The 27,525-nt window shown below is 44.1% G+C and overlaps 2 protein-coding genes across 2 annotated transcripts in view; both read left to right on the top strand.

The window, feature by feature from the left end:
* The window catches only part of LOC143285240 (cadherin-23-like), a 20,729-nt gene extending 20,446 nt beyond the window's left edge, over positions 1–283 (top strand). The window contains exon 19 of the mRNA XM_076592498.1: positions 22–283. Within this exon, the coding sequence (XP_076448613.1) occupies positions 22–151 (130 nt within the window). The 3' untranslated portion in view covers positions 152–283. The remainder of the gene's footprint in view (positions 1–21) is intronic.
* Positions 191–27,525, top strand: LOC143284662 (protocadherin Fat 4-like). Its single transcript, XM_076591576.1, has 21 exons — positions 191–338; positions 1,433–1,547; positions 2,417–2,644; positions 3,898–4,319; positions 5,179–5,421; positions 5,935–6,159; positions 6,366–6,665; positions 7,165–7,464; positions 8,208–8,501; positions 9,354–10,500; positions 11,238–11,725; positions 12,014–12,265; positions 13,240–13,407; positions 19,254–19,561; positions 20,794–20,904; positions 21,368–21,467; positions 22,983–23,215; positions 23,870–23,889; positions 24,659–24,865; positions 25,337–25,445; positions 26,274–27,525. The coding sequence occupies exons 1-21, from the start codon at positions 333–335 to the stop codon at positions 27,076–27,078; spliced, it is 6,081 nt and encodes a 2,026-aa protein (XP_076447691.1). The 5' UTR covers positions 191–332; the 3' UTR covers positions 27,079–27,525.

Below are 27,525 nucleotides of genomic sequence, written 5' to 3'. Positions count from 1 at the left end.
TGCGTGTGTACAAACGTATAGACGTGAGCGAGAGTCTCCCGCGAGGGTCCACCGTGCTGAGACTGTCGGCCACAGACTCGGATGCCCCCAACACCCCGGCTTCCACTGTCCAGTACGGTCTCCAGACCACGGCCTCCACGTCCTCCCCTGACAACAGCTTCCTCGTCCACCCCTACACGGGCGAGGTCATCCTCAAGCAGGCTCTGGATGCGGACTCCTTCACGGAGAGTCGGTTTCAGGCCTTCGCCTTCTCGTCCAACCGTAGCCAGGAACGAGCCGTCGCCAACGTTGTGGTCCACGTGGAGAACGTCAATGATCTGAGTCCTGTGTTTATGCAGGTACGGTGGGTTTTTTTGGGTTTTTTGTTGTTGTTTTTTTCGAATTAGGGGGGGTTGTGGGTTGGGTTAGGATCTGTGTGTGTTGTAGTTGTCGGTGTGGTGTGGTGTGGTGTGGTATAGTGTGTGTGTGTCTGTGTGTATATGTGTGTTTTCCTCTTTCTGTCTTTATTTGTATTTGTATTACTCTTTTTGTCACAACACATTTCCCTGTGTGAAATTCGGGCCGGGAGAGCGCGTCGCTACATTGACAGCGCCACCCATTTATGTTTTTTTTCCTGCCTGCGATTTTATTTGTTTTTCTATCGAAGTGGAATTTTTCTACAGAATTTTGCCAGGGTCAACCCTTTTGTTGCCGTGAGTTCTTTTACGTGCGCTAAATGCATGCTGCACACGGGACCTCGGTTTATCGTCTCATCCGAATGATAGACCACAACTCAACGTCTTGTGGAGGGGGAGAAAATACTGCCGACTGCCGCTGTGATTCGAAACAGTACGCTCACATTATCTCGCTTCCTAGACGGACGCGTTACCTCCAGGCCAACACTCAATATATATATGTGTGTGTGTGTGTGTGTGTGTGTGTGTGTGTGATATGTATATTATATATATATATATATATATATATATATATATATATATATGTATGTATATATGTATATATATATATATATATATATATATATATATATATATATATCATTTCATATAAAATTGTATTGTTATATTATATTTCGTTCTCTGTCTGTCTGTCCCTCTGTCTGTCTGTCTGTCTGTCTCTCTCTGAACTTATTGACTTATCTTAATTATCTTTTTAAATCATTGATCAGGTACAATACCTGTCATTCTGAGGTTTTATTAAAAATGATACACTCAAGCCCTGTTGGGTTTTTTTTTTTTTGTAAGGTTTGTATATACATATTTTATTCTTTTTATTTTGTTATAACTCCATATCACTCATCTCTGTATTAATTTCTGGCTACAATATCCGGATTCGTGTATTGTCTACCTAACACCATTCACCCCATGCACCAAGAGAGAAAGGGTAAAAGGATGGCAGTGCGAAGATCAGACAGATTCCAACGTTGTTTGGCCAGGAGCTGTATTACGCCAGTGTCACAGAGGCCACCTCCTATACATTCCCGGTTCTGAGGGTGCAGGCACTGGACCTGGATTATGAGCATGAAGGGGAGGTGCGCTACGCTATTGAAGGTATACTTGAACGTACAATGCAATGCAATACAATACAATGCCATACAACGCGACGAGACGCGATGCTATGCAATGCAATACAATGCAGTGCAACGCAAGCAACGCAGTGCAATGAAATGCAATACAATACAATACAATGCAATTCAATACAATGCAATAAAACGCGACGGGACGCGATGCTGTGCAATGCAATACAATACAACGCGACAGGACGCGATGCTATGCAATGCAATACAATGCAATGCAGTGCAGTACAACGCAAGCAACGCAATGCAATACAACGCAGTACAATATAATGGAATGCGATGCAATGCAATACAATGCAATGCAATGTTATGCAATGCAGTGCAATGCAATATTTTATTAATCCATGAAAGGTGAAATTTCTAGTGTCTGCGTTCCGTTCCGTGCAGCACAGCACAGTACATTACAGTATAGTATCGCCATGATTGCTTGGATTAACTAACGACGTACTCTTAGCGTTCACTTCATATGACTTCACTTCACTTCACTTCACCTTTCATTTCACTTTACTGCACTTCATATCACTTCACTTCACCTCTCATTTCACTTTACTGCACTTCACTTCATATCACTTCACTTCACCTCTCATTTCACTTTACTGCACTTCACTTCATATCACTTCACTTCACTTCACCTCTCATTTCACTTTACTACACTTCACTTCATATCACTTCACTTCATTTCACTTTACTACACCTCACTTCATACCACTTCACTTCAGTAAACTTCTCTTCTCTTCTTCTGTTCTCTTCCCTGCATTTCACTTCTCTGCACTTCACTTCATTTCACTTCACTTCATTTCACTTCACTCACTTCACTCGAACAATACAAATTCAATTCAACAGACGGCCCGTTGTCCATCGACGAGGTCACTGGGCACGTGCGGGTCAAAGGGCAGCTGGACTTCGACACGCGCTACCAGCACGTCATCAGGGTGGAGGCACGTGACTTGGGCACAGCCCCTTCCCTCACCGGCACCGCCACCATCCTCCTCACCGTCACCCCTGTCAACGAGTTTGACCCCGTCTGGATCAGTGGTACCCACTTCCTGGTGTCGGAGGACACGGTTCCAGGTGAGGGTGTGTGTGGATTTGATGATACGAGTGTTACCGGACAGACTGGTGTAATCGCCGGATATTTAGAGCGTTCGACTTTCAGTCTGAGAGTCCTTAGTTCTGTCCCTTTATTGATGCATGGGATGGGGATATCTCGTTCTACTCCACAGCTGAATCCCTGTTACAACCCCCCTGTACCAGCACTACGTGAGACCACTGCAGGGTCGTTTACTACAACGGCGAAAATCGATGGAGAATTGTTGATTTAATCAGTCAAACAATGCTTCGTTTTCATCCTTCCGAAATCCGCAAACGGTTCAGTTAAGAATGCCATCTGTACCAAGTAAGAATTTAAAGATTTTGTTTTAACAATTTACCAGGTCAACACATGTGCAACATATTGCTTTTCGTGCGCATTCGTGTGCGCGTCATCAAATACCCGTGTTTAATATCCTGTCATGCGTGTTAGCTTTCGGTGGGTTATGGAAATACGAACACATGCACCATTGGTACCCCCCCCCCCCCCCCGCCCGAAAAAAAAATCAACACGGGACATGACCACCTAAATGGCAGAATGAAAACTATCTTGCACTTGAAAGTCACACGGCAGAAAAACGAAAAAGAAGGATATATAGGATATGTAACTCATTTGCTGTAATGTCAGAAGATAAGAAAGAAAACAATGTCCCGTTTATGTTTATTCATTTATTGCAAATGCCGAGGTCGTTGCTGTTAAAGTAATGATGATGGAAGGTTTCAAAATACACGTGATACTACTACTACTACTTCAAAGACGACGACGACTACTGCTGCTGCTGCTGCTACTACTACTACTACAACAAAATATGTGTATTCGGTAGAAGTATTATATTGACTTCTACTGCTACTACTACTACTACTACTACTAATTCTAGCAGTAGTAGTGGTAGCTGTAACATCGTCATCATCATTCTTCGCCTCCTTCTCTCTCTTCTTCTTCTTCTTATTATTACTATTATTATTGTTGTTGTTCTTGTTCTTGTTATCATCATCATCATCATCATTATCGTTATCATCATTATTATCATCATTATTGTTGTTGTTATCATCATTACTAACATCATCATCATTATCGTTATCATCATTATTATCATCATTATTGTTGTTGTTATCATCATTACTAACATCATCATCATCATCATCATTATCGTTATCATCATTATTGTTGTTGTTTCCTCATTACTAACATCAGCATCATCATCATCATTATTACTTTCAACAACTCTCTCCAGGATCCGTGGTCTTCCAGCTGAACGCCACGGACAACGATTTCGGCTGGGACGGAAAGGTCGCTTACCGTTCTTCCCGACCCTTGACCCCTGACCTTCCCTTCCTCGTGGACCAGTCAGGGCGCGTGTTGCTCGCCGCTCCCTTGGACCGGGAAACCACCGACGCTTACACACTTCCGGTCATTGCCCACGATCTGTCCGCCAGTCCGGAGGATCGGAGAAGTGTCACTATGACGCTACACGTCACGGTCTCTGACGTCAACGACGTGGCGCCTGACTGTCGGCGGCGTCAACCGGTGGCCGTGGTTGTCTTCCCTTGGGTGGGGTCCACCGTGACGTCGGTGGATTGCCGGGAAGACGTCGACACCGTGAACGGTCGACTTGGGTACGGGATTGTTGGTGGGAATGTGGACGGGGCGTTTGAGGTAGGTTTGTTTCTTTTCTTTGTTTAATTAGTTATCTGATTATAACGGTTCTTTAGGGGTGTGTGTGTGTGTGTGTGTGTGTGTGTGTGTGTGTGTGTGTGTGTAAGGGGGTGTGGGGTTGAGCAATAAAGTAGTTTATTTTTGATTGTGTGTGTGTGTGTGTGTGCGTGCATGCGTGCGTGCGTGCGTGTGTGTGTGTGTGTGTGTGTGTGTGTGTGTGTGTGAAGAGATGAGACCAAATATAGTATAAAACATAACAGTTTACCCCCTCTGGTTGCGATGGAAAATAGGGAACGTGACAAGAATGACCATGTTCCTTTCTTAACAGAATATACTATACTAAAGACTGTGTATACTGGCCTTTATGCCATTTTCATGCTTAGCCCAGTTTAGTGGAGTAACGCGTCCGCTTAGGAAGCGAGAGAATCTGAGCGCGCTGGTTCGAATCACGGCTCAGCCGCCGATATTTTCTCCCCCTCCACTTGTCCTTGAGTGGTGGTCTGGACGTTAGTCATCTGGATGAGACGATAAACCGAGGTCCCGTGTGCAGCATGCACAGCGCAGGTAAAAGAACCCTCGACAACAAAAGGGTTGTTCCTGGCAAAATTCTGTAGAAAAACCCACTTCGATAGGAAAAACAAATAAAACTGCACGCAGGAAAAAATACAAAAAAATGGATGGCACTGTAGTGTAGCGACGCGCTTCCCTATGGAGAGCAGCCCGAATTTCACAGAGAAATCTGTTGTGATAAAAAGAAATACAAATACGTTTATTTACAAACAAGCAAACAGAAAAGACGAACATCGTAATGTCACCGAAACTTTCTCTTCACCCCAACCCCCCACTTCTCTCTCTACAGATCAACAGCACCAACGGCCAGCTGACAGCGACACGTCACCCGACACTGGACCTGTACCATCTGATCGTGGAAGCCAACGACGGAGGCACGCCCCCTATGACGTCACGGGTGGATGTCGTCATCATGGTGGAACCAGAGCTGAGGCTGTCCAGCCTTCCTTTAAGCGCCCGGGTGGGAGAGGACGCGGCGGTGGGCACCGTGCTGCATCGGGTGGCTGCCTGCTGCTCCTTCACCACTTTGCGGGTGGGTGGCCTGACCTGTCCAACAACCGATCGACCAAACCGACTCAGTCAGTCAGTCAGTCAGTCCAGAGAATAAGCAAGTAAACCAGCAAACAGTCAGTCAGTCGCCCGGCCCTTTCCTGTCCTGTCAAGTCCAGTCGATGCGATTTGATCCGATCGACCATTCATTCATTCATTCATTCATGCATTCATTCATTCATTCATTCATTTAATCATTCAACCAGCCAACCAGTCAACCAATTATTCAATCTGCCATTACATAACCAATAATAAACAAATCATCAGTCAATCCGGAAACCAATCAAAAGCAATTATTGATCAATCAATCAATCAATAATCAGCCATTCAATAATGAGTCATTTGATTTATTAATCAATCAATGCAGGAATCAAATGTGTGTGTGTGTGTGTTTGTGTGTGTGTGTGTGTATACGATTGTGTATGTGTGTATGCATACATGCGCGTGCGCGCGCGCGCGCGCGCGCGCGTGTGTGTGTGTATATATGTGTCCACAGTATGAACTACTCTCCGGAAACGAGGACAAACTCTTTCACCTCCACCGAGGCAACGGCGTCATCACGCTCGTGCGTCACCTGGACCGCGAGGCGATGTCACGGCACGTGCTGAATGTGAAGGTCGGGGACAAGCGGGGTCAGACAGCCACGGCCATTCTGGAGGTCGTGGTAGAGGATGCCAACGACAACGCACCAGTGTTCAATCCCGCTTTCTCCTGGCTAAGGGTGAGAAGGCAGCACACGCAACAAATTGAAGAGGAAGAAATTGATATCATGGGAGAATGCTTCTTATCAATAATTGAAGGTTAATGGTCTCATAGCTGTTTATGGGGCAGTGAATTCACATCCACTGTGTCTATACGTATCAGTATATATGAATATATAATTATGTATAAAACGCAAATAATCCTAACACACCTAAACATCCCCAGCTGCCCAAGATGCCGGCATCAGGAACGATCCTCGGAGCGTGGTCAGCGACGGACCTTGACCAGGGGACGAACGCGGCCTTGACCTACTCTTTGGCCGACAGCCTCAACGGCAGTTTCTCTGTGAATGCCAGCAGTGGAGTCATCACGGTGTTGAAGGAGCCGGAGGAGGAGTACATTGCTGGCAGCAACAACAGTAGCAGCAGCAGTACCAACAACAGCAGCAGCAGCAGAATCATCAGCTTACTGATTGTGGCTGTGGATGGCGGAAATACACCGCTCAGTGCTACTGCCACTGTTCAGGTGCAGCGAAGTTGTGTTTTTTTTCTATTGGTTTTTGTGTTGGCGATTGGTGAAGTGTGTAGTTTGGTATCGTTTGATGGTGATTATGATAGTGGTGATGATGGTGATGAGTGTCAGCGATTGGTAATGGTTTTAGTTGGTGTTACTGGTGGTGATATGACGGTGATAATAGCCATGTTATTTCGTACAGTTATACAGCTGAAATCCCCCGTAACCCAATCCAATGAATTGAAGGGAAAAAAAGACTGTATCCACAAAGACCTGATCACGAATCGCCCACAGACAAACACGTACTTGTAACTTCTTCGTTCGTGGGCTGCAAACCCCGACGTTCACTCGTATACACGAGTGGGCTTTTACGTGAATGACCGTTTTACCCCGCCATGTAGGCAGCCATACTCCGTTTTCGTGGGTGTGCATGCTGGGTATGTTCTTGTTTCCATTACCCACCGAGCACTGACATGGATACGCACGTGTATATATACCTCTGTGTTCCCAGCTGGAGATCGCCAACGAGGACGAACACAGCCCCCAGTTCCTGACCTCTCCAGGCGGAACCCTGACCGTGGCGGAGGACTTTCCCCTGGGCGTGGTTCTCCTCCACCTGCAAGCCGAGGACCTGGATGACCCTGAGGACCTCAACTACACACTGACCACCACGAACACGCCTTTCCTGGTGCTGCCAGACAGTGGTCAGGTGATTCTGGGGTCTCCGCTGGACAGAGAGGCCGTGGAGGAGTACAGCTTGCAGTTCTTGACGATGAACCACAGGGGAGATTCGGCTTCTTTGGCTGTGAAGGTGGGTGGGTTTGGATTTGGTTGTGTGTGTGTGTGTGTGTGTGTGTGTGTGTGTGTGTGTGTGTGTGAATGAACCTTTGTTGCCTGCGGTCAGACTTATCATTGCAACTTCTCAGGCAGTTGAAATGAAAAAAAAAAAATACAAAGCAAACCTATTATTGCATTTTCTTAAGAAGTTGGATGCTTTTGATGTCAGTAGTCTTATCTCGGAAATTGTACACTGGCCACTGATTGAGAGCATCAACATACCCAACATAGCGTGCGTGGAATGGAACTTTGACAGTTAAAGATCAGGTAAGATTGTCACACGGGTTGTCAGACTGGCAGGCGAATTCGTTCGCGCTGCACAGAAATAGCTATCAGAATTCTTCGATCAGTTCGCAAAAAAAAGGAAATTGAGTGAAACCATTCAGGATGCTTCCCATCCGTTTTATCACTCACTGTACTACTACTACTACTACTACTTCTACTGCTGCTGCTGCTACTACTACTACTGCTGCTGCTGCTGCTGCTGCTGCTGCTGCTAATGATAATGGATACTTCCAAGCTTGGATATGGATAACGAGAATGATGCTGGTTATGAGTCTGTGTTCAGATGATGGTCTGGATTATGAGTTTGACGATGACGATTGATTGACTTATTTATTATCTGTTGTAGTGACCATGCTAATGTGTAATTCGATGAAGACACCGTTTCGAAATGCTCTGCGTGATACAATTGTTTCATATCTTCTTCTCGCACAGGTCCAAGTGGAAGACGTGGACGATCACGACCCCGTGTTCTCGAATAGCGTGTACGAATTTCACGTGCCGCATAACACGAAAGATGACGTCATAGTGGGACATGTCACGGTGACGGATGCTGACGTAGGAGAGAACGCTAACTTCACGCTCAGCATCGTGTCAGGTAACGGCGCCGGGTATTTTGCTCTGGTGGACGACGGGGGGTTGAGGACGACGAGGCCTTTGAGATATGATGGCGTCAGGGAATTCGTTCTCACGATCAGAGCTCGGAAAACCGGGAGTCGGTCAGATTACGTGAGTATAAACTGTCGTAAAGTTTTCTTTTCTTTTTAATGCTTGTTTTTTGTGTGTGTTTTTTTTTCTCTCTCTTTTTCTTTATGTTTCTATTTCTGGCCATGCATACATGATGGGGTAAATAAACAAAAACGGTCATACAAGTAAAATGTTACATGTCTGTCTGAGTGTGTATGTATGTGCGCCTGAAATCTGATTGAATGACACAGGAAACGAATGATGAGCGCCCAGTGGCAGCCGTAAGTCGGCTCTACCCAGGTAGGCAACCTGTGGTGTAAATGACTCCGTGTATGGAAAGCGCTTAGAGCTTGGTCTCTGACCGAGGATAGGCTCAAGTATCCACATTACCTCGAATCGGAGTTCTGTTTTATTTATTTTCTGCCCCTTGTTTGCGTCCAGTTTCTCTCATTTACTTTCTGTCCTTCAGCTGGATGCTTTTGTATCTGTACTTTTGTTTTGTAGATGGATGCTCTTATTGCTTCGGTTTTGTTGTTGTTGTTGTTTTCGTTAGTTTTGTTTTTTATTTCATTTTGATTTGATATCATTTCAAAGCTATCAACAAACTGAGATATACTCAAATGCTTTAATCATGAGTATAATCAAAAGACATGACAATTCGAGAACACTAGTGCTATTATGTAGGTGGTGGGAGAGTGGGAATGAGAAAATGGGAGTTTACAAAATATAATACGGGCGGACACATACACAAATACACACACACACACACACACACACACACACACACACACACACACACACACAGACTTCATGTTTGTTGGTGTGATTTTTGTGTGTGCAGAATTAAATAAATAATATTACTTATTTCCCCCTTTTTTTTCGTTTTTTTTCCAGCGTTTCTCAGAAGCTACCGTAAGAATACAAGTCCTTCCAGCAGGAACTCAACCAAAATTTGACGTCAGCTCAATAACCCTGTTCATAAAAGAAAACGTAATCGTCAATACCATCATCCATGACGTCAATGCCACAACCCTGGGAGCTACTGAAGGAATAAATGGTACTTTGCGCTACGTCATACGCACAGGGAACAGCAAAGGTTTGTTCCACGTCAAAGAATACACGGGAGAATTGCAGGTGGTTGGCACGGTCGATTTCGAAGTGGATACCGACTTTGTCTTGGAGGTAGACGCTCAAAATAAACAGGACCCCGCAGTTAAGGACAGCGTTACTATCAACATCAATGTCATCAACATCAATGACCACTCGCCAGAGCCAGGCCTGGCCGTGTATCGTTTCTCTATAGACGAAGGTTCCCCAGAGCACAGTTACGTAGGGCAGGTGAACGTCTCCGACGACGATGCCGACGTTTTCGGAGAGGTATCTCTCACCATTTCCGGCTGTTCCAAACTGTTCAGCATCAACGCCAGTACCGGCGTCATCACCGCTAATGAAGAGTTAAACCGCGAGGAGGATGACGTCAGACACGCGTGTGTCGTCACAGCCACGGACGGAGGTCAGCCCCCAAGGTCCGGCGTGACGTCGGTGGTGATCGAAGTTCGTGACGTCAACGAACATCCACCGCGGTTTGACGGTGGAGCTCCGTACATTTTGGAGGTGTACGAGAACACTCCGGCGGGGAGCACTCTGATCACTGTCCTGGCCACGGACCCAGACGGCGGAGCGGGAGATGGGGAGGTGAGGTTCTACATAGCATCCGGCGACCCTGGAGGCGTGTTTTCGCTGAACGCTTCCACGGGAGACCTGGTCCTGAGGACGAACCTCAGCGCCCAGAACACCCCTCGCTTCCTCTTGCACCTCCTGGCCCAGGACGGAGGCACTTCGGCACTGACCTCCTTCACCACCCTCACCCTCACTGTCGTCGACGTCAACGACCACGCGCCCGTGTTCGCGATGACCTCGAGGTCTGTGGAGGTGACTGTGGGGCGAGTGGCTTCCCCTGGAACGGAGCTGTCGGTGCTGAACGCCTCTGATGATGAAGACATGGGAGACAATGCGCGGGTTTCGTTCGCCATCACTGCAGGTATGCATGTGGAAATATGTTGAGATCCGTTGGTGGAATAAAACGTAATCGGTCGATTGCGTCAGAATGGAACTTTTGCTTAGCAGGATTAATTATCATGTTATCCTTCGCAGTAAAGGCTACTGTTAGGCTATTGTGGTAATGAGAGACAGACAGACGCGAGATGGAAAGATCGTGTTTAAATTCTGTAATGCTTTTATTTCTACGGTGTATTTTCTTTCGTTTATGAGTTGTGAACACACAAAAAACGTGAGCAATAAAAAGCTGGTTATGGAAAATCATGACGACATATATATAACGAAGAATGAAGATCGTGATTAAACCAACATCACCACTACTACACTATCATTTCTGCTACCACAACAACAACAAAAAAAGAACACTACTACTACTACTACTACTGCTGCTGCTGCTGCTGCTGCTGCCGATGCTGCTGCTGATAACCATTACAATCATAACCATTATCATAAAAAAACATAAGAAAATGGATAGTGAGGATAAGGGTAATAACTTTGTAATTAGTAGTAGAAGTGGCAGGAGTAGTATGATTATCATCATCACTATTACTACTACTAGTACTACTACTACTGATAATAATGATACGCCGCTGCTGTTGCTGCTGCTGCTGCTGCTAATGATGATGATAATGACGATGATAATACAAATATCGTTATACCATAATCATCATCACCATCCTGGGAAGAAAAAAAAAATCACCGACAACACTACCGCCGCAGGAAACGAAGAGGGACTCTTCTCCATCCCGGACCCGGACAGCGGCCGGTTGACCACCGTCGGCTGGCTGACCCACGCACGGTCCGTGCACACCCTGACCGTCACGGCCACTGACCACGGGACTCCTCCCTTGACCACCTCCACCAACGTCACAGTCTACGTATCCCCCCCGCTAGCCGACGACGACGCTGACCCTTCCTCCTCCTCTCTATACTTCCAAAACCTGACAGTGGCTGAGAACGCTTCGTTGGGGTCCGTGGTCGGAGTCCTGGATCCTTTTCCTGTTGCGTCACCAGGCAACGGTTGCGTCATCGTGTCTGGTAACCATGACGACAGTTTTGAGTTGGTGGTGGAGGGAGAGGGAGGAGGAGGGGCGGTGAAGGTTGTGGTGAAGGGGCGTTTGGACTACGAGAGACGGAGTGTGTATTACTTGTGGGTCAACGTCAGTGGTGATGGTGGGGATGGAACCACCGTTCGGAAGTTGGTGCAGGTATGTAGGAGTGTTTGTGTGTGCGAAGTGTGTGTGTGTGTGTGTGTGTGTGCGTGTGCGTGTGTGTGTGTGTGTGTGTGTGTGTGTGTGTGTGTTGTAGATGCGTACGCAAGTTCATGAATGTCACGATGTTCCTTGATCTTATTGCTTTACTTGTTTCTCGTGTGCTGTGGTGATTAAACATTTAGGCATTTTGAGTACCGGGTGTAAGAAAGGCTGAATGAAAACAAGGACCAAAATTCCCCCCTTAACCCCTCCCCACCCCATCTCCCACTCCTCCCCCTGCAGGTGAACGTCACAGACGTCAATGACAACACTCCACAGTTTGAGGACGGGCAGATCTTGGTCCTGCACGTGGCGGAACACACGCCCGCTGGTCATTCTGTGGGGTCACTCCGTGTCCTGGACGCTGACCAGCCGGACACTAACGGACCTCTGCTGTTCCGGGTGGACTCGGTCACCGTGCAGAACGTACTGACCGTCACGGGTGAGGGGCAGATCCAGCTGACCAGCTCACCGGACTATGAGACTTTCCATCGGGTACGTACGTGTGACTTGATGTGACGAACCAGCCATTGTTGTTTTTGTTGTTGTCACGAAACGCTGAGATAAATTATGGGCAAGGGAAAGAAAGTTGGATGTGTGTGTGTGTGTGTGTGTGTGTGTGTGTGTGAAGACGAGTCAAGATTTTATTTTATGATGGCAAATTGAATAAGCGACAATTGTTTTTTTGCATCAATCCATCAATGAAAAAATAGACAAAAAATCACAGGAGAGAGAGAGAGAGAGAGAGAGAGAGAGAGAGAGAGAGAGAGAGGTTGTAGTTAGGTGACCAAACCACTTTTTTCGTTGGTAAGCTATATACTGGTTCAGTGTGTGTGTGTGTGTGTGTGTGTGTGTGTGTGTGTGTGTGTGTGTGTGAAGTTTAATTTAACGTCTTTTCACTGTTTAGTGATATTAGACGGGTTAAAAAAAAAGTGCGCATGAGAGATGAGGCGTTTGGTTCATGAGAAGAGGTGGTGGGATGACTGTAGTGAGTAGTGGAAAACAAAGAGCTACGAAGGACTGTACTCACTAACAGTGAATTATAACATGAATTATAACAGTGAGTTAAACATCTGTATAACAGTAAAAAGCATGTTTTGAATAATTATTCATTCAAAACATCTCCTAAGGACAAACATGTGTTTGGTAGAAAATGGTCGGCTAGTTTTTTGAAAGAACAGTTGTCTTGTTTTAGGACAATGGGCAACCATGTGGTAGACATTGGCTTCTTTTCCGCACAGACACTGTATTTTTTTTTAACAATTTAGTCCGAAGGGCATTCAAACGAAATCGATGAATTAAACTTCTAACTGGCCTTGACTGGGAGACAGATAAATCATTTAAGAAAGCCTTAATCAACAAAAACAAAGGATTTCGGAACTTTAAAGAAACAAAGGGGTGAATTGTTTTGTCATCCATTGATCCCTGTGTCTCATCTCCTCATCATTTTTCTTTCTGTTGTTCCCAAGGTGGAAGCTGTGGTCTCGGTTCGGGACAGCCACGTCCCCCAGCTGTCGTCAACGATTTCTGTGACGCTGAATATCATTGACGTGGACGAACGTGACTTTGTCACGGTGACGCCAGCGTTTACTGTGTACCTCTCCACTGAAACTGCCCACAACACCAGAGAAAGACAGGTGGGTGGATGACAGAGAATGACGTTGCGTATTTTGTCTTTGTGTATGTGTAATTTTGCACACACGTTGATGCGTATACGTTTGTGTGTTTTTACACACACACACACAAACACGCACACACACACACACACACACACACGCACGCACGCACGCACACACACACACACACACACACACACACACACACACACACACACACACACACACACACACACACACCATATATCAAATGTATACTGTGTTTGTATGCATGGATGTATGAATGCAAGCATGCATGTACATGTCCTGTGTATGTATGTATGCATGCATGTACGTATGCTGGTCTGTATGTTTTATGCAGAAACCAAAAGTGTATGAACACGTGCTTTTTGTCCATATAATAACCATAGCTTATGACGTATACTCAGTTGTTGGAAAAACAAAGAAAGAAAAACATACGTGCATGTTCATTCAAGCAAACAAATAAGCAAAGAAACACACATACATACATACAAACATACATACATACAAATTATATTTTCATATAGCGCTATAATACAAGCTGAAGCAATCTCTAAACGCGTTATAAATCCAGTACTAAAAACAATCGAATAAACACATACAGTGAAATAGAGACATGCAATGGAATATATATACACAACATACTTACATACATACTTACATATATACGTACTTACCTACGCACCTACGTACCTACATACATACATACATACATACATATATACAGACAGACAGACAGACAGACAATAATCAGAACATTCTCTCTCTCTCTCTCTCTCTCTCTCTCTCTGGGGGCGTTTTGCACGTGCATGAGAACTGAACGTGTGTGTCACACAGTCGTCAGTTTTTCAGTAGTTACTGTAACTACAGATAGTGTACGGTACTGAAAACTTGCCACCTACTTCGTTTAAGACTATGCCGTGGGCCCAGCTACAGTTCCGCTCGGTTTGTGGTGCCTTTCACCCAGTTTTCATCAACTTTATGTTGAAGAGGGCAGTGTTGAAGAAAAAAAGTTGGGTGGCCATGCTGTCAGCTCGTTCCCGTACGACCGGTGTATTGCTTGGTCTGGTCCTCGTGTTCATGTTTTGGGGGGACAATTTATATCAACGCCGCGGATCTGGAGAATTGTTACTACGATGTGGAGACATTGAAGCAAACCCCGGCCCCAACCCTGACCAAGGCGCCTCAGGATCCTCCAGCATGCGGCAGACCCGGCTCTCCTCCTCTCACCCGTCTCGCTCCTCCAAGGAACCGTCCCTTGCTGACGTCATGTCATGTATCCAGGATGTGAAGGAGATGAACGCTTCCATGAACAGCAAGCTGGACGACGTGAAAGACGAAGTGCATCAGCTGCGGCAGGAGCATGGTGCTTTGCAAGAACTTGTTTGTGGGCTCAAGGATGAGGTGAGGGATTTACGCCAGAAGAATGACGTTCTCGAACAAAATTACAATGATTTAACGACTAAGGTAAAGAATCTAGAGAATAAATGTGATGATCTGGAAAGCAGGTCTAGAAGGAACAATCTAATTTTTTACGGAATGGATAAAAGAGAAGGAGAAACAAGTGAACGATGTGAAGAACGGGTTCAGGACTTGATCACTGACACACTGGAGCTTTCAGATAGTTTTGAGTTTGAACGAGTTCACCGATTGAATGCGAAGGCAGACTCCCCAATAATCGCTTGCTGTTCGTTCTATAAGCAGAAAATCAAAATTCTTAAAGCTAAGCAGAAGTTGAAGGGCACAAACGTGTTTATTGGCGAAGATTTTACAGAGAGGGTTCGAGAGATAAGACGGAAGTTAAGCCCACACTTAAAGAAAGCTAGGAGTGATGGAAAACAAGTCCGTATGATCTATGACCATCTTTACATTGATGGAAAAAAATACTTCCTGGACTCGCAAGACCGTTTGAAAGAAACGAAATAGGAAGAAGGCCGGCTTCATGATTTTTATGATTTGGAGACGGACAATTCTGACACGGTTTCAAAAGAAATATTGACACATAAATTTTCCTCGATTCATTCACGCGATTCCCCGGGTATTTCAAATGAAGCACGTGGGAATTCAGGGAACAAAAGTTTACGCTCGGGTGGAAAGGCGCAGTTAGAAAACGAGAACTCACTTGAAGTTTCTCGTGCTTTGGATGTTAGCCCAATGGGGGAAAAGGACAGGGTGCATTCCAGCCCGGAAGGAAATCGAAACACGAAACATTCTGTAAATAGTAACTCTTTTTCGTCTCCCGGACCCTCGAACCCTTTGGCTGTAAATAGTTCAAGATCTTTTTCCTTTCTTTCTTGGAACGTTAATGGTTTGCGTTCTAAGTTCATGTTTAATGATTTTTCTACATATGTGTCGTCTTTTGACTTCGTATGCATTGTTGAAACGTTTGAAGAAAATTGTAAAACAGATTTATTTCCTGGTTTTTCAATGTATTATAAACCAGCTATTAAATTTACCAGACAAGGGAGGAAATCGGGTGGTATTGTGTGTTTGTTTAGGAATGAGTTTTGTCCCTTCATAAGAAAACTACAAATAAAATATGAAAATATATGTGCATTTATTATTGATAAACAGTTGTTTGGATTTTCGAAAGATGTTCTCTTTGTATGTACTTATGTACCACCAGAAGGTTCTCCTTTTTATGCTTATTTTGATTATGATCATGGTATATCTGTACTTGAAGATTGTCTGACTAATCTGCTGTTAGAACTCTGTGATGTTTATATAATTTTGTGTGGCGATCTTAACAGCAGAACTTCTAATATCTCTCCTTCACAATCATCGAATGACAGTATTGGATCTTATCACAAAAGTTGCTCAATGAATTGTAATCGTAATTCTCAGGATACACACATAAATGTATATGGTAAGTCAATGTTAAACATGTGCACTGCCTTAGGTTTGACAATATTAAATGGAATGTGTAACGGTGACCAGGAAGGTCACTATACATATACAGGCGAAAATGGAAGCAGTGTCAATGATTATTTTCTTTTGTCAAATGACTTTTATGAACTTGTTTATGATGTATGTGAATTATGTGTTGCTGATCGAACTGAATCTGATCATTTTCCTCTTGAGTGTCGTATTTCTTTTTCAAATAATAACCTAGTTAAAAGTAATGATTGTGATACCATACAGGTGATAGAAAAATTTGAGTGGAATGAACAGTTTAGGCAGGAATTCCATAGTAAATTGACAGAGAAAGAAATTAATGATAAACTGAAAATGGCTTTGGATCTCATTGATGTGAATATAAATGACGCTTTAAAATTGTTCAATGAATGTATTCGAGAATGTGCAACTTGTATGAAGAAAACTTTTAGTGTGGGACATAATAAACAGCAAGAGGGATGGTTCGATGAGGAATGTAAATGTCAAAGGAGAAAAGTTCGCAGGTTACTTAGAAGGTTTCGTAGAACTTCAGATAAGGATGATAATACTGTGTATGTAAGAGCTAGAAAAGAATATAAAAATCTATGTGAGAATAAGAGAAAACAGCATAACAAAAGCTTACTAGACAATTTGATAGCATCTGTTAAAGATCAAAAAGAATTCTGGGAATGTATGAAAAAAATTTCGTCCAAAAAGAGGCAGCCAAGGAATGACATATCTGCAGATTGTTGGTTTAAACATTTTAAAGCCTTGTTAGATAAAGATTTTGATTGTATTATCAGTGATCATAGCTTACCTGAAGTGGAAAACGAGTTTATGAATCGTCCAATATCTAAAGAAGAAATTTTAATTGCACTTAAAAAACTAAAGAATCGAAAAGCTGCAGGTCCTGATGGGATAATTGGAGAATTTTTGAAATCACCATGTGATCAGTTAATACTTTTTTTGACAACTTTCTTTAATGCTTTATTCGATAGGGGTATTTTTCCTGAAAATTGGTGTGAGTCAATCACTTTACCACTCTACAAGAAAGGTGACATAAATAACACTAATAACTATAGAGGCATTTCATTATCTGATATCAGCAGTAAAGTATTCAGTGCAATTATTAATTATAGGATTCAGGAGTATGTAGAATATAACAATATAACAGGTGAACACCAAGCTGGTTTTAAACGAGGATATTCCACAATTGATCATATGTTTACTCTTTTGGCATTTGTTCAGAAACAGTTTTCTCTTAATCGTAAACTTTACGTAGCATTTATTGATTTTGAGAAAGCTTTTGATTCTATCAATAGAAATTTATTATGGCCAGTTCTGGCAAAACATGGCATAACAGGAAAGCTTTTTAAATGTATAAAGAGTATGTATAATGTTGTCAAAACAAGAGTTAGGTGTGGTAACAAACTTACTGAGTATATCAATTGCACTAGAGGAGTAAAGCAAGGAGATGTTTGTAGTCCTATTTTGTTCTCATTATTCATAAATGAATTGGCTTTAGAAGTGATAGACAGAGGAAGACATGGTGCGAGATTCACAATTGATTTTATAGAACTGTTTATATTATTACTTGCTGATGATATTGTTTTGCTTTCAGAGACAGCTATTGGTTTACAGACACAATTGAATAACTTAAAAACTTCAGCTACTAAATTGCAATTAAATGTTAATCTAGATAAAAGTAATATTATTGTTTTTAGGAAAGGTGGTTATTTGGCAGCAAGGGAAAGGTGGGTGTATGGTGGTATTGATATGCCAGTTGTCAATGCTTACAAATATCTTGGAATCCTATTTTCTACTCGTTTGAGTTTTGTAGCTGCATGCAGGGATCTTTCAAGCAGAGCAAAGAATGTGCTGTTACATATTATGAAGAAACTCTTTTTATTAAACAATAATTCTTTGGATATTTTTATTAAGATTTTCGATACTCAGATACAGCCCATCGTACAATATGGTTCAGAATTATGGGGTCTAGATAAAAATGCTACAATACAATGTGAGTCCGTTCATTTATTTGGACTGAAAAAGTTTTTAGGAGTTGAAATGAAGGCACCTAACGATTTAGTATATGGAGAGACGAACAGACATCCAATCTATATAAATTCTGCAGTTAGATGTGTTCGATACTGGTTTAAATTACTAAAAATGAATGAAAACAGACTGCCACGTAAATCCTATAATATGTTGTATGATTTAGATTTTAGAGGTAAAAAGAACTGGGCGTCAAATGTACGAACTTGTCTCTGTGAACTGGGCTTTGGATATGTTTGGGAATATCAAGGAGTAGGTAATGAAAATATGTTTCTGAAACTTTTTCGTCAGCGTTTGATAGACTGTAGATGGCAAAACTGGGAAAATCATATTCAGTCAAGTGATAGATTCTGTCTCTACAGATCTCATACTTCTACACATTTAGTAAAGAATTATCTTTTGTTTAACATGGAAAGATATCTACGAGTTTTATTAACAAGATTTAGATTTGGCATTTCTGAAATTCATATGCACAGATATCGTTATAAGATTGTTGATCACACAGAGAAGTTGTGTCCTTTGTGCAAGCTGTCAAATGAAGATGAAGTGCATTTTGTTTTGATGTGTCCTGTGTTGCATGGATTTCGCGAAAGATTTATTCCAAAGAAATATTATGAACGTCCATGTTTGTTTAAATTATGTTTATTGATGGCATCATCTGATTATGGTGTCATACGTAATCTCGCATTGTATTTACACAAAGCTTTTAAGTTAAGAGAAACGGTATTATCATAATTTCTTTAACTAATTGTGAAAATGGTGAATGTTTACTGATAGTATGGTGACATCTCTATACTGTATTATCGCCCTTCATTCATATGGGGCTATGGCCTTGAGTGAATAAAACATCTCAGTCTCAGTCTCAGTCTCTCTCTCTCTCTCTCATATCTCATGTACGCTTTTCTGTTGGATACAAGATCGTGCATCACCTGACAGCAGCTGACTTCAACTTGACAGAGTCCCCCACTTCCTCCACCTCGTTTTTATCTGTTGACACTCTCGGACCCTTCGCCATCCACGATAAAACAGGGGAGGTCACTGTCTCAGATCCGCAGCGACTTGCAAACAGCTCCGTCTACTTCCTGTGGGTCGTGTGCAAAGTCGTTGCAGCAGACGGCACAGTCAAATCAGAAATGGCCACGCTTCGTGTCGATACCTTCGACAAATACGAACATATTGTCGCCGTTCAGCTGGACTTGGACGTGTCACAGTTGGAAACTCAAAAGTAAGTTATTGATGTGCGTGTGTCTGTGACTTGAAATCAACATTATAAGATAATAGTTCATGCTGGGTGAAACTCTGTTCCGTTTACATGTGTGAATTATGCATGTACCATTCCTCTATCTCCTCTCTGTCCAGACATTTCATATTCCAGGATGAAATGGTTTGTTTTTAACAGTTCTTTCAGGAGAATCATAAAAACACGAGCACAGTGTGCCCCATGTGATTTCCTGAATGGACATAGGTTTGCGAAATACGACAAGGATTAAATCGTCATAGCTTTATAGGTGATACAGGCAATATAGTTACTTGATATTCTTAACGAATTCCCTGGGACACTTTGAGGAGCAAGGGGTCACAGTAGCACTCCTCCAGCGCTGCTGGATCTGGGCTGTCCTTCTTTGCTGAGCCTGTATCCATCCAGCTGCCTTCATCTTGTCATCCGTGTATTTTCTCCATATCTGCTTCGGTATGCCTTTCCCCTTGAAGATTCCACTCCAGCGCTTCTCAGGTGATGTTATTTTGAGGTTTGCGTCGGTGGTGTTAAACCAGCTCAGTATCCTTTTTCTTGATTCCATGCTGATGGGTCATCTGAAAGAATCTTTCCTGCAGGCTGGTGGCTTACGATATTGTTTCTGGCGGCCTGATGCCTATAAGTGAGTCTTTGAAATCTGGTGATGAAGGTCTTGAGCACTGTGTGTAAACACACACGTGAGCCAAAAATGAGAAATGTGTGTTGTGGAGGCGCAGATGAATATACCAGAAATCGTATCAGCAAGTCCTGGAAGTCTATGGCGTGAGTCTATGTAATAACACATTTTTTCGGATGTCTGTGTGCCTATGTGTGTGTGTGTGTGTGTGTGTGTGTGTGTGTGTGTCCGTGGTAAACTTGAGCAAATTCATTTTCTCTGGAAATACTTCGTCAGTACCAAATTTGAATTAAACAAATAGAACAAAATTTTTCCACTCATAGGTTGTACGTCTTCCGAATTAGACCGTATTTACGGATCGTGAGGTTGTAAGTCTTCCGAATTAAACCGTATTTACAGATCGTGAACGGGTTGTTTCGTTTCGTGTGTGTGTGCGTGCGTGTGTGTGTGTGTGTGTGTGTGTGTGTGTGTGTCAGTCTGTCTGTCTGTCTGTCTGCGGTGGAGGTGAGGCCTGTGTGGGTGTGTGTGTATGTGTGAGCGTGCGTGTGCATACGTGCCATAAAAAAACAACGCGTCTGTGTTTCAGAAGCACGCTCCTTCACAAACTGCAGGCTCTTTTCACTGCCACGCAGAGAGTGGGCATCTATGACGTCATCGCTTATGGAACATCCGCCAGGCGACGTCTGCTGGCTGCAAGGTGAATTTGTCTTTTTGTTCAATGTCTGTCTGTCTCTGTCTCTCTATGTACCCCCCCCCTCTCTGTCTCTCTTTCTCTCTGATGATGATGTTGATGATGACGAGTGTTTAGGATGATAACTCTTTTTACGAAAATGATGGTAGCAATGATGATGAAGATAATGATAGTGATAATGAAGATGATAACACTAAAGATGCTGCTGCTGCTGATTCTTCTTCATCTTCTTCTTCGTTTGTTGGGCTGCAACTCCAACGTTTACTCGTATGCACACGACTGGGCTTTTACGTGTATGACCGTTTTTACCCCGTCATGTAGGCAGCCATACTCCGTTTTCGGGGGTGCTGCTGATGATGATGGTGATGGCGTTGATGATGATGGTGATGGCGTTGATGATGATGGTGATGGCGTTGATGATGATGATAACAGTTCGTTCTGATAACGGTGATGATGATACCGTGGGCAGTTCACTAGCGCTGATATACGTGGTGGAGGACACCTCGGCAGATGGTCTGAACAACGTCATGGGGCCCAAGACGTTTCTCACCCAGAATGAAATCCTTCAGGTATGTCGATCTGTCTATCTGTTTGCCTGTGTGCCAGTCAGTCTGCCTGCCTGATCCAGGTAAACAGATTGGTTGTTGTTGTTCTTGTTGTTAGAGGATGGTCTCAAGAATATCATATTGGAGTCAAAGACCTTTCTCACCCAGATCTGGCTTATCGAAGTCCACGGGTGATAGTTGCTTTTCGTAATGTTTGCTTGTGTGGGCTTTTTGTTGGGGTTATTGTTGCTGTTGTTGCTTTAAATATTTATTGTAGGACGCACACGCATGCGGACACACACATACACGCGCACACACACTCAAACACACACACAAAGACACACACACCCTCTCTCTCTCTGTCTCTCTTTCTCTCTCTCCCCCTCCTCTCTCTCTCTCTCTCTCTCTCTCTCTCTCTCTCTCTCTCTCTGTGTCAAAGGCCTGAAGATTAAGTGGGAAGCATCCTTGTTAAGGAAAGTGTACAGTGTACAGAAAGTACGTGGATGTTCTAACGTCATTTTTGCAAATCTTTTGTATCGAGAATCCTGTTCATGAGTACAGTGTAGATCGCACACACGATAATATACAATGACATAATGCTATCCTTCAGTTCATTCTTGACATACTAAAGGGAAACAGCCTGCAGGTCGTTAAACTCCATTCGATCTATCCTTCTCTTTCTTGCTTCATTTTTTTCCCCACTTTTACTTTCTTCATCCCTCCCTCTGCCCCTTCCTTCTGTCCTTTTCTTCCATTCCTTCTTCCGGAACATCCTTACTTCCGTGCTTCCTTCCTTCCTTCCTCATTCCCCCTGCCTCTCTCTCTTCTTTCCTTCCGTGTTTTCTTCCTCCCATCCTCCCCTCCTCTTTTCCTTCCTTTCATTCCATGCTTTCATCCTTCCGCTATCCACCATCCATTCATTTGCTCTTTTTATTCAGGTTCTACAGCAAACCCCTAACAGTACCCCAATATCAAGAATGTCCACCGCCCCCCCCCCTGCCCCCCCACCCCCACGCCCCAGACCCCTCGGCCTTTCGTTCTCACTTCTTTCCTTCCTTCCATTTTTCTTTCCTTCCTATTTTCCTTCCGCCCATCCCATCCTTTCTTCCTTCATTCATACCTTTCTTTCTTTCTCTCCTCTTTCCGTTCTCCCTCCCTTTCTTCCATCCTTCCTCCCATCCGTCCTTCATTCCTTGCTTTCATTCTTCCACCCATCCTTCCTTTTCTCCCTTTCTGTCTTCTTTCCACCCATCCTAAGATCCTTTGTGTCTTTCTTTCTTTCTTCATTTTTTTTTCTTCTTTCATTCCCTTCAGTCCAATTACCACGAATACCCCCGCCCTTCCCCTCAAACGGTCTCTCCAAAAACATAACAAAAAGTAGTGGATAGCTTTTCGTTTATGGAAGTAAAAAACACAGCCGGGCGATCCTGGGAGACTTGTCACGAAAGCCACTATAGAAAAAAAATCAGTAGCCAGTCTCTAAAGAGCTGTTTATTATCCATCCATTCAGTCAGTATCCCCCGTGTTCAATTCCTTCAGGTTTTACAGCAATCCCCTGACGGTACCCCTGTAGCAGGACTGACCACTGCCCCTCTGCCGGTCGAGCTGGTCATGCCTTACTCCTCGGGAGATCCCCAACCCTCCACCAACCCCTTCACCTCCACCCGCCTCCACTTCCCTCTCCTCGTCGCCGTCCTCTGTCTCTTGTTCATCGTCGTCTGCGTCTTCGTCATCGGCTGCCTCGTGTACAGGGCGAAGAGGAGGCGTCGGTGGTGAGTTCTCTCTCTCTCTCTCTCTCTCTCTCTCTCTCTCTCTCTCTGTTTGAAGGTGTGTGCGTGTGTGTGTGTGTGTGTGTGTGTGTGTGTGTGTGTGTGTGTGTGTGTGTCGGGGGTGGGGTGTGTGAAGGTGTGTGTGTGTGTGAAAGTGTGTGAAAGTGTGAAGGTGTATGTATGTGTGTGTGTGTGTGTGTGTGAAAGTAAGTGTGAAGGTGTGTGTGCGTGCGTGCGTATGTGTGTGCGTACGTATGTGTATGTAATAGTTAGCCTGTGTTATTTTTTGTGTATGTGAGTGAATTAGTGAGTGAGTATGAGTGTGTGTGTGTGTGTGTGTGTGTGTGTGTGTGTGTGTGTGTGTGTGTGAGTATGTGTGCACGCAGACAGACTCAGACAGATGTACATTCCTCTACCTGTGTGTATGTCTGCGCGCGCGTGACCGCGTGCATGTGTGTCTCTTTCTGTGCGTGGTGTGTGCATACATATATAATCAGTTAAGGCATGTGTTTACGTCACGTATGTAGCACGTGATTTTAGCCTTACTTCCTTCTTTTCTTTCTCCCTTTCTTTCTTTCTTTTTTGATTCATTCATACCTTTACCATTTTATTTCTGCTCGATTACCGGGTAACTGACTCACTATGATTTGTTTACAGGAACCTGCAGTCTGATAAAGGTGAGTGTAAAACTGTGTATGATATTCTAAAGGCATATTCGTGTTGGTCTCGAGTTGGTGACGGTAGAGGGAGAGAGGGGGTTTGGTGTGGGGGTGGTGGGGATGGAGAAGGAGAGTTGGATAACGTAGTGGTGGTAAGAGAACGTATGGTAGGCTTTGAAGAGGTTACAAATAATGAAGAAAAGACTATAACTCAAACAAAACAAAAAAAAAAAAAAGAAAGAAAGAAATGAAGAACTAACAAGCAACTGGTCTGAATGAATTTATTTCAGTGTGCAAATTAACAAAACGTAGACAATGCATGAATGATTAGATGTAATGCATGAATGTTTAGATGTGTTTGTGTGCGTGTGTGTGTATTTTATATGCGTCGTGCGAGCGTGCGTGCGTGCATGTGTAAGCGAGAAAGAGAGGGAGATTGAGAGATAAAGATAGTACACACACACGCGCGCTTGCGCACACATACACACACGCACGCACGCACGCACGCACACACACACACACACACACACACACAAAGACACAAAGACACAAGACTGACATACAGGCACACAGAAAAGGGAAGAGGCTGAGAAGAGACAAAGACACACTGACAGACTGAGACAGATAGACACAAAGATCTCAGACCCGAAATACACACATGCGTACACACACACACACACACACACACACACACACACACACACACACACACACACACACACAAAACGCCGAACACTCACAACTCTCCTCCTTCCCCCATCCCCTCCCCCCTGTTTCACACAACCAGCCTTCAAGACACCCCAGCCAGCCTTCTACATTCGCAAGGAGAGCACCTTCGCCGATGACGTCAGCATCGCCAGTTCCACGTCACTGCTAGATGACGACAGCGGCATGGGGGATTCTGTCGGCTCCCGATCCCTGCCCCGAAAATCCCTCACTCCCTCCAGCAGCGAGAGCAACCCTTCGGATGACAATGCTACGAGTGGGGATGAAAGTAAGGGTTTCTTTGGGTTTTTTTTGTTTTTTTTTTCTGTCTTTCCCGTTTCCAGTTCTTGTCTCACTCTTTTTAGGAGGAAGGTCGCAAGAATGGTTAAAACGCTTATCTTGCCAATGCAATGTCCGTGAGGTTCTGGGTTCGAATCTCGCTCTCACCCTTTCTCCCAAGTTTTTTTTTTTTTTTTTTCCTTGACAAGAAAATCAAATTGAGCATATAGCCAAAGAAATCTACTTATATATATATATATATATATATATATATATATATATATATATATATATATATATATATATGTGTGTGTGTGTGTGTGTGTGTGTGTGTGTGTGTGTGTTACATATATATAACAGCCCAAGGATAAAGACAAATTTAGTCCAGCAAAACGAAGGTTGGTGGGAATGGAGAGAAAAAACATCAACACAAAAATGGAACAAAGCATTCTTCTAATTCAACACTGACATTTGGTTGCAGTCTTGTTGAACCCAAGACATCTTCAGAACGGACAAGCACAGAAGGGACCAAGACCTGGACAGCATTCAGTCAGACACTCAGAAGCCTCCACATCTCGTCGTCGGAAACGGTCAGTGAGTCATTCAGTGGTGGTAGTAGTAGCAGTAGCAGCAATAGTAGTAGCAACAGTAGCAGTAGTTGAAGTAGTAGCACCAGCAATAGGAGCAGCAGCATAGTAACAGTAGCAGTAGTTGAAAAAGTAGTAGCAGCGGCAGTACCAGTTGTAGCAACAGCAGCAGCAGCAGTAGTAGTAGTGTTAGCAGCAGCAGTAGTAGTAGTAGTAGCAGCAGTATTCGTAACATCATCAGCAGCAGCAGTTGTCATTGTTGCATTTGTATTTCTTTCTTTCCTTTTTTTTTATCACAACAGATTCCTCTGTGTGAAATTCGGGCTGCTCTTCCCCAGGGAGAGCTTTTTTTGTATTCTTTCCTGCGTGCACTTTTTATTTGTTTTTCCTATCGAAGTGGATTTTTCTGTAGAATTTTGCCAGGAACAACCCTTTTGTTGCCGAGGGTTCTTTTACGTGCGATAAGTGCATGCTCCACACGGGACCTCGGCTTATCGTCTCATCCGAGTGACTAGTGTCCAGACCACCACTCAAGGTCTAGTGGAGGGGGGAGAAAATATCGGCATGAACTAACATCACACCTATTCCCGTAAAAACACGCTACAAACGATCATACACTCACACACAACCTAGTTTAACAACAACAATATGACAGATATGAAAATAATGATAATGAAAGTACTACTACTACTTCTACTACTACTGCTACTACTACTACTACTACTAATGATGATAATGTTGATAATAATAATAATGATGGTGATGATGATAATGATGATGATATTACTGATAATAATATTTGTTATTGTTTTTTTCCCCTATGGTTCACAGATTCCTGTGGAAGAAAGCCAAACAGAAGACGACCCAACAAAAAGACACGTTCGTTTACGCTTCTCCCAGACCCCCGCTGTCCTGGCTGCCTCCTCTTCCACCGGACGACCCGGGCCCTCACCGCCGTGGTTCCGGCACCACCACCACCACCAGCATGTCGGGGTTCCAGCAGTCCCCTCGCTTCGGCAGGCGTTCCTCTTCCACCCTCTCAGACCTCCCCAGAAGAAGAAGAGGCTCCCAAACCTCGGTAGGGACGTCTTGCAGTGCGAGCTCTACCGAGGGTTCACCGTCGTCGAGCAGACGCACGTCGTACGATGATGAGTCAAACGTCTGTCCCTACGCCATTCCCCTGTCCGGACGCCGCCCCTCTGCGGCTAACGTCACCACTCCGGTCTTCACCACTGGGATCGTTGGTGTTGGTGCTGGACTCGGTTCGGGGAACCACCACCACCTCCTCCTCCACAGCGATCCATCCTTCCGCTTTTGCTGGGACGCCGGACGACGCGTCATCTTCAGGGGTGAAGGAAAAGTCCTGGGGAAGTTCTACAGAAGGTGGAGAGGGTTTAGCGGCGGCGGCGAAAGCGACGATCCCGGGACACCTGGTGACCTGGAGGCCGAAGCGGAACACGGTGAAGATCTTCCATCAGAAGCTTCAGTGGAAGGCCGTCAGCACCATCCCCAAACCCACCTCCCTCCCTCCGCGTCCTGCTCGGCGCGACAGCCAGAAAGCTGGCGACACGTCATTGGCGCACGGGGAGAGGGCGGTGGGAGGGGGTCAGGCGGGCATTCCGTGACGATGTCATGACGCAGTTAACGCAGTCAGATAACGTCACTGGGGGTTAAGTTGTTTTGTTTTTGTTGGCGTGACGTCACCAGCTGTCAGACTTTTTCCTGGTATGACGACGACGGGGTCCAGATTTGGATAAGGGCGAATAATGTTGTGTACGTTTTTTTGTTTTTGTTTTTTCTTGTATACGGAGAGAGTTACCACTCGTTGCTATTGTTTAATCATCTACTCCCCTAGCCTCATTGTTCTTTCATTTCGAACTATGCTACCTTTCTTTGGATTTCCACCATACCCGATCTTTCCATTTTCTTATCTTAAACGTGTAAATTCACTTTGTTCTTTTCGAGAATCCTCAGTTGATATGTCCAGGTTAAACCTATTTCACCCATGACATGCTGTTTGTAGCCTTACATTTTAAGTCAGTACACTTTATTCTATGTGTGTCCTAGTTCTCGGAAAGTGTTG

The sequence above is a fragment of the Babylonia areolata genome, chromosome 8 (assembly GCF_041734735.1).
Source record: "Babylonia areolata isolate BAREFJ2019XMU chromosome 8, ASM4173473v1, whole genome shotgun sequence".
Lineage (NCBI taxonomy): Eukaryota > Metazoa > Mollusca > Gastropoda > Neogastropoda > Buccinidae > Babylonia > Babylonia areolata.
Note: the sequence above shows the minus strand (reverse complement) of the source record. Positions and strands in the feature narration are given on the sequence as shown.

Excerpts from the sequence above, each read along its gene's own strand:
- LOC143284662 (XM_076591576.1), top strand. Across the intron at positions 4,320-5,178 it reads ATGTGGACGGGGCGTTTGAG|ATCAACAGCACCAACGGCCA; the intron begins GTAGGTTTGTTT and ends CTCTCTCTACAG. Across the intron at positions 21,468-22,982 it reads CCCAGAATGAAATCCTTCAG|GTTTTACAGCAATCCCCTGA; the intron begins GTATGTCGATCT and ends CAATTCCTTCAG.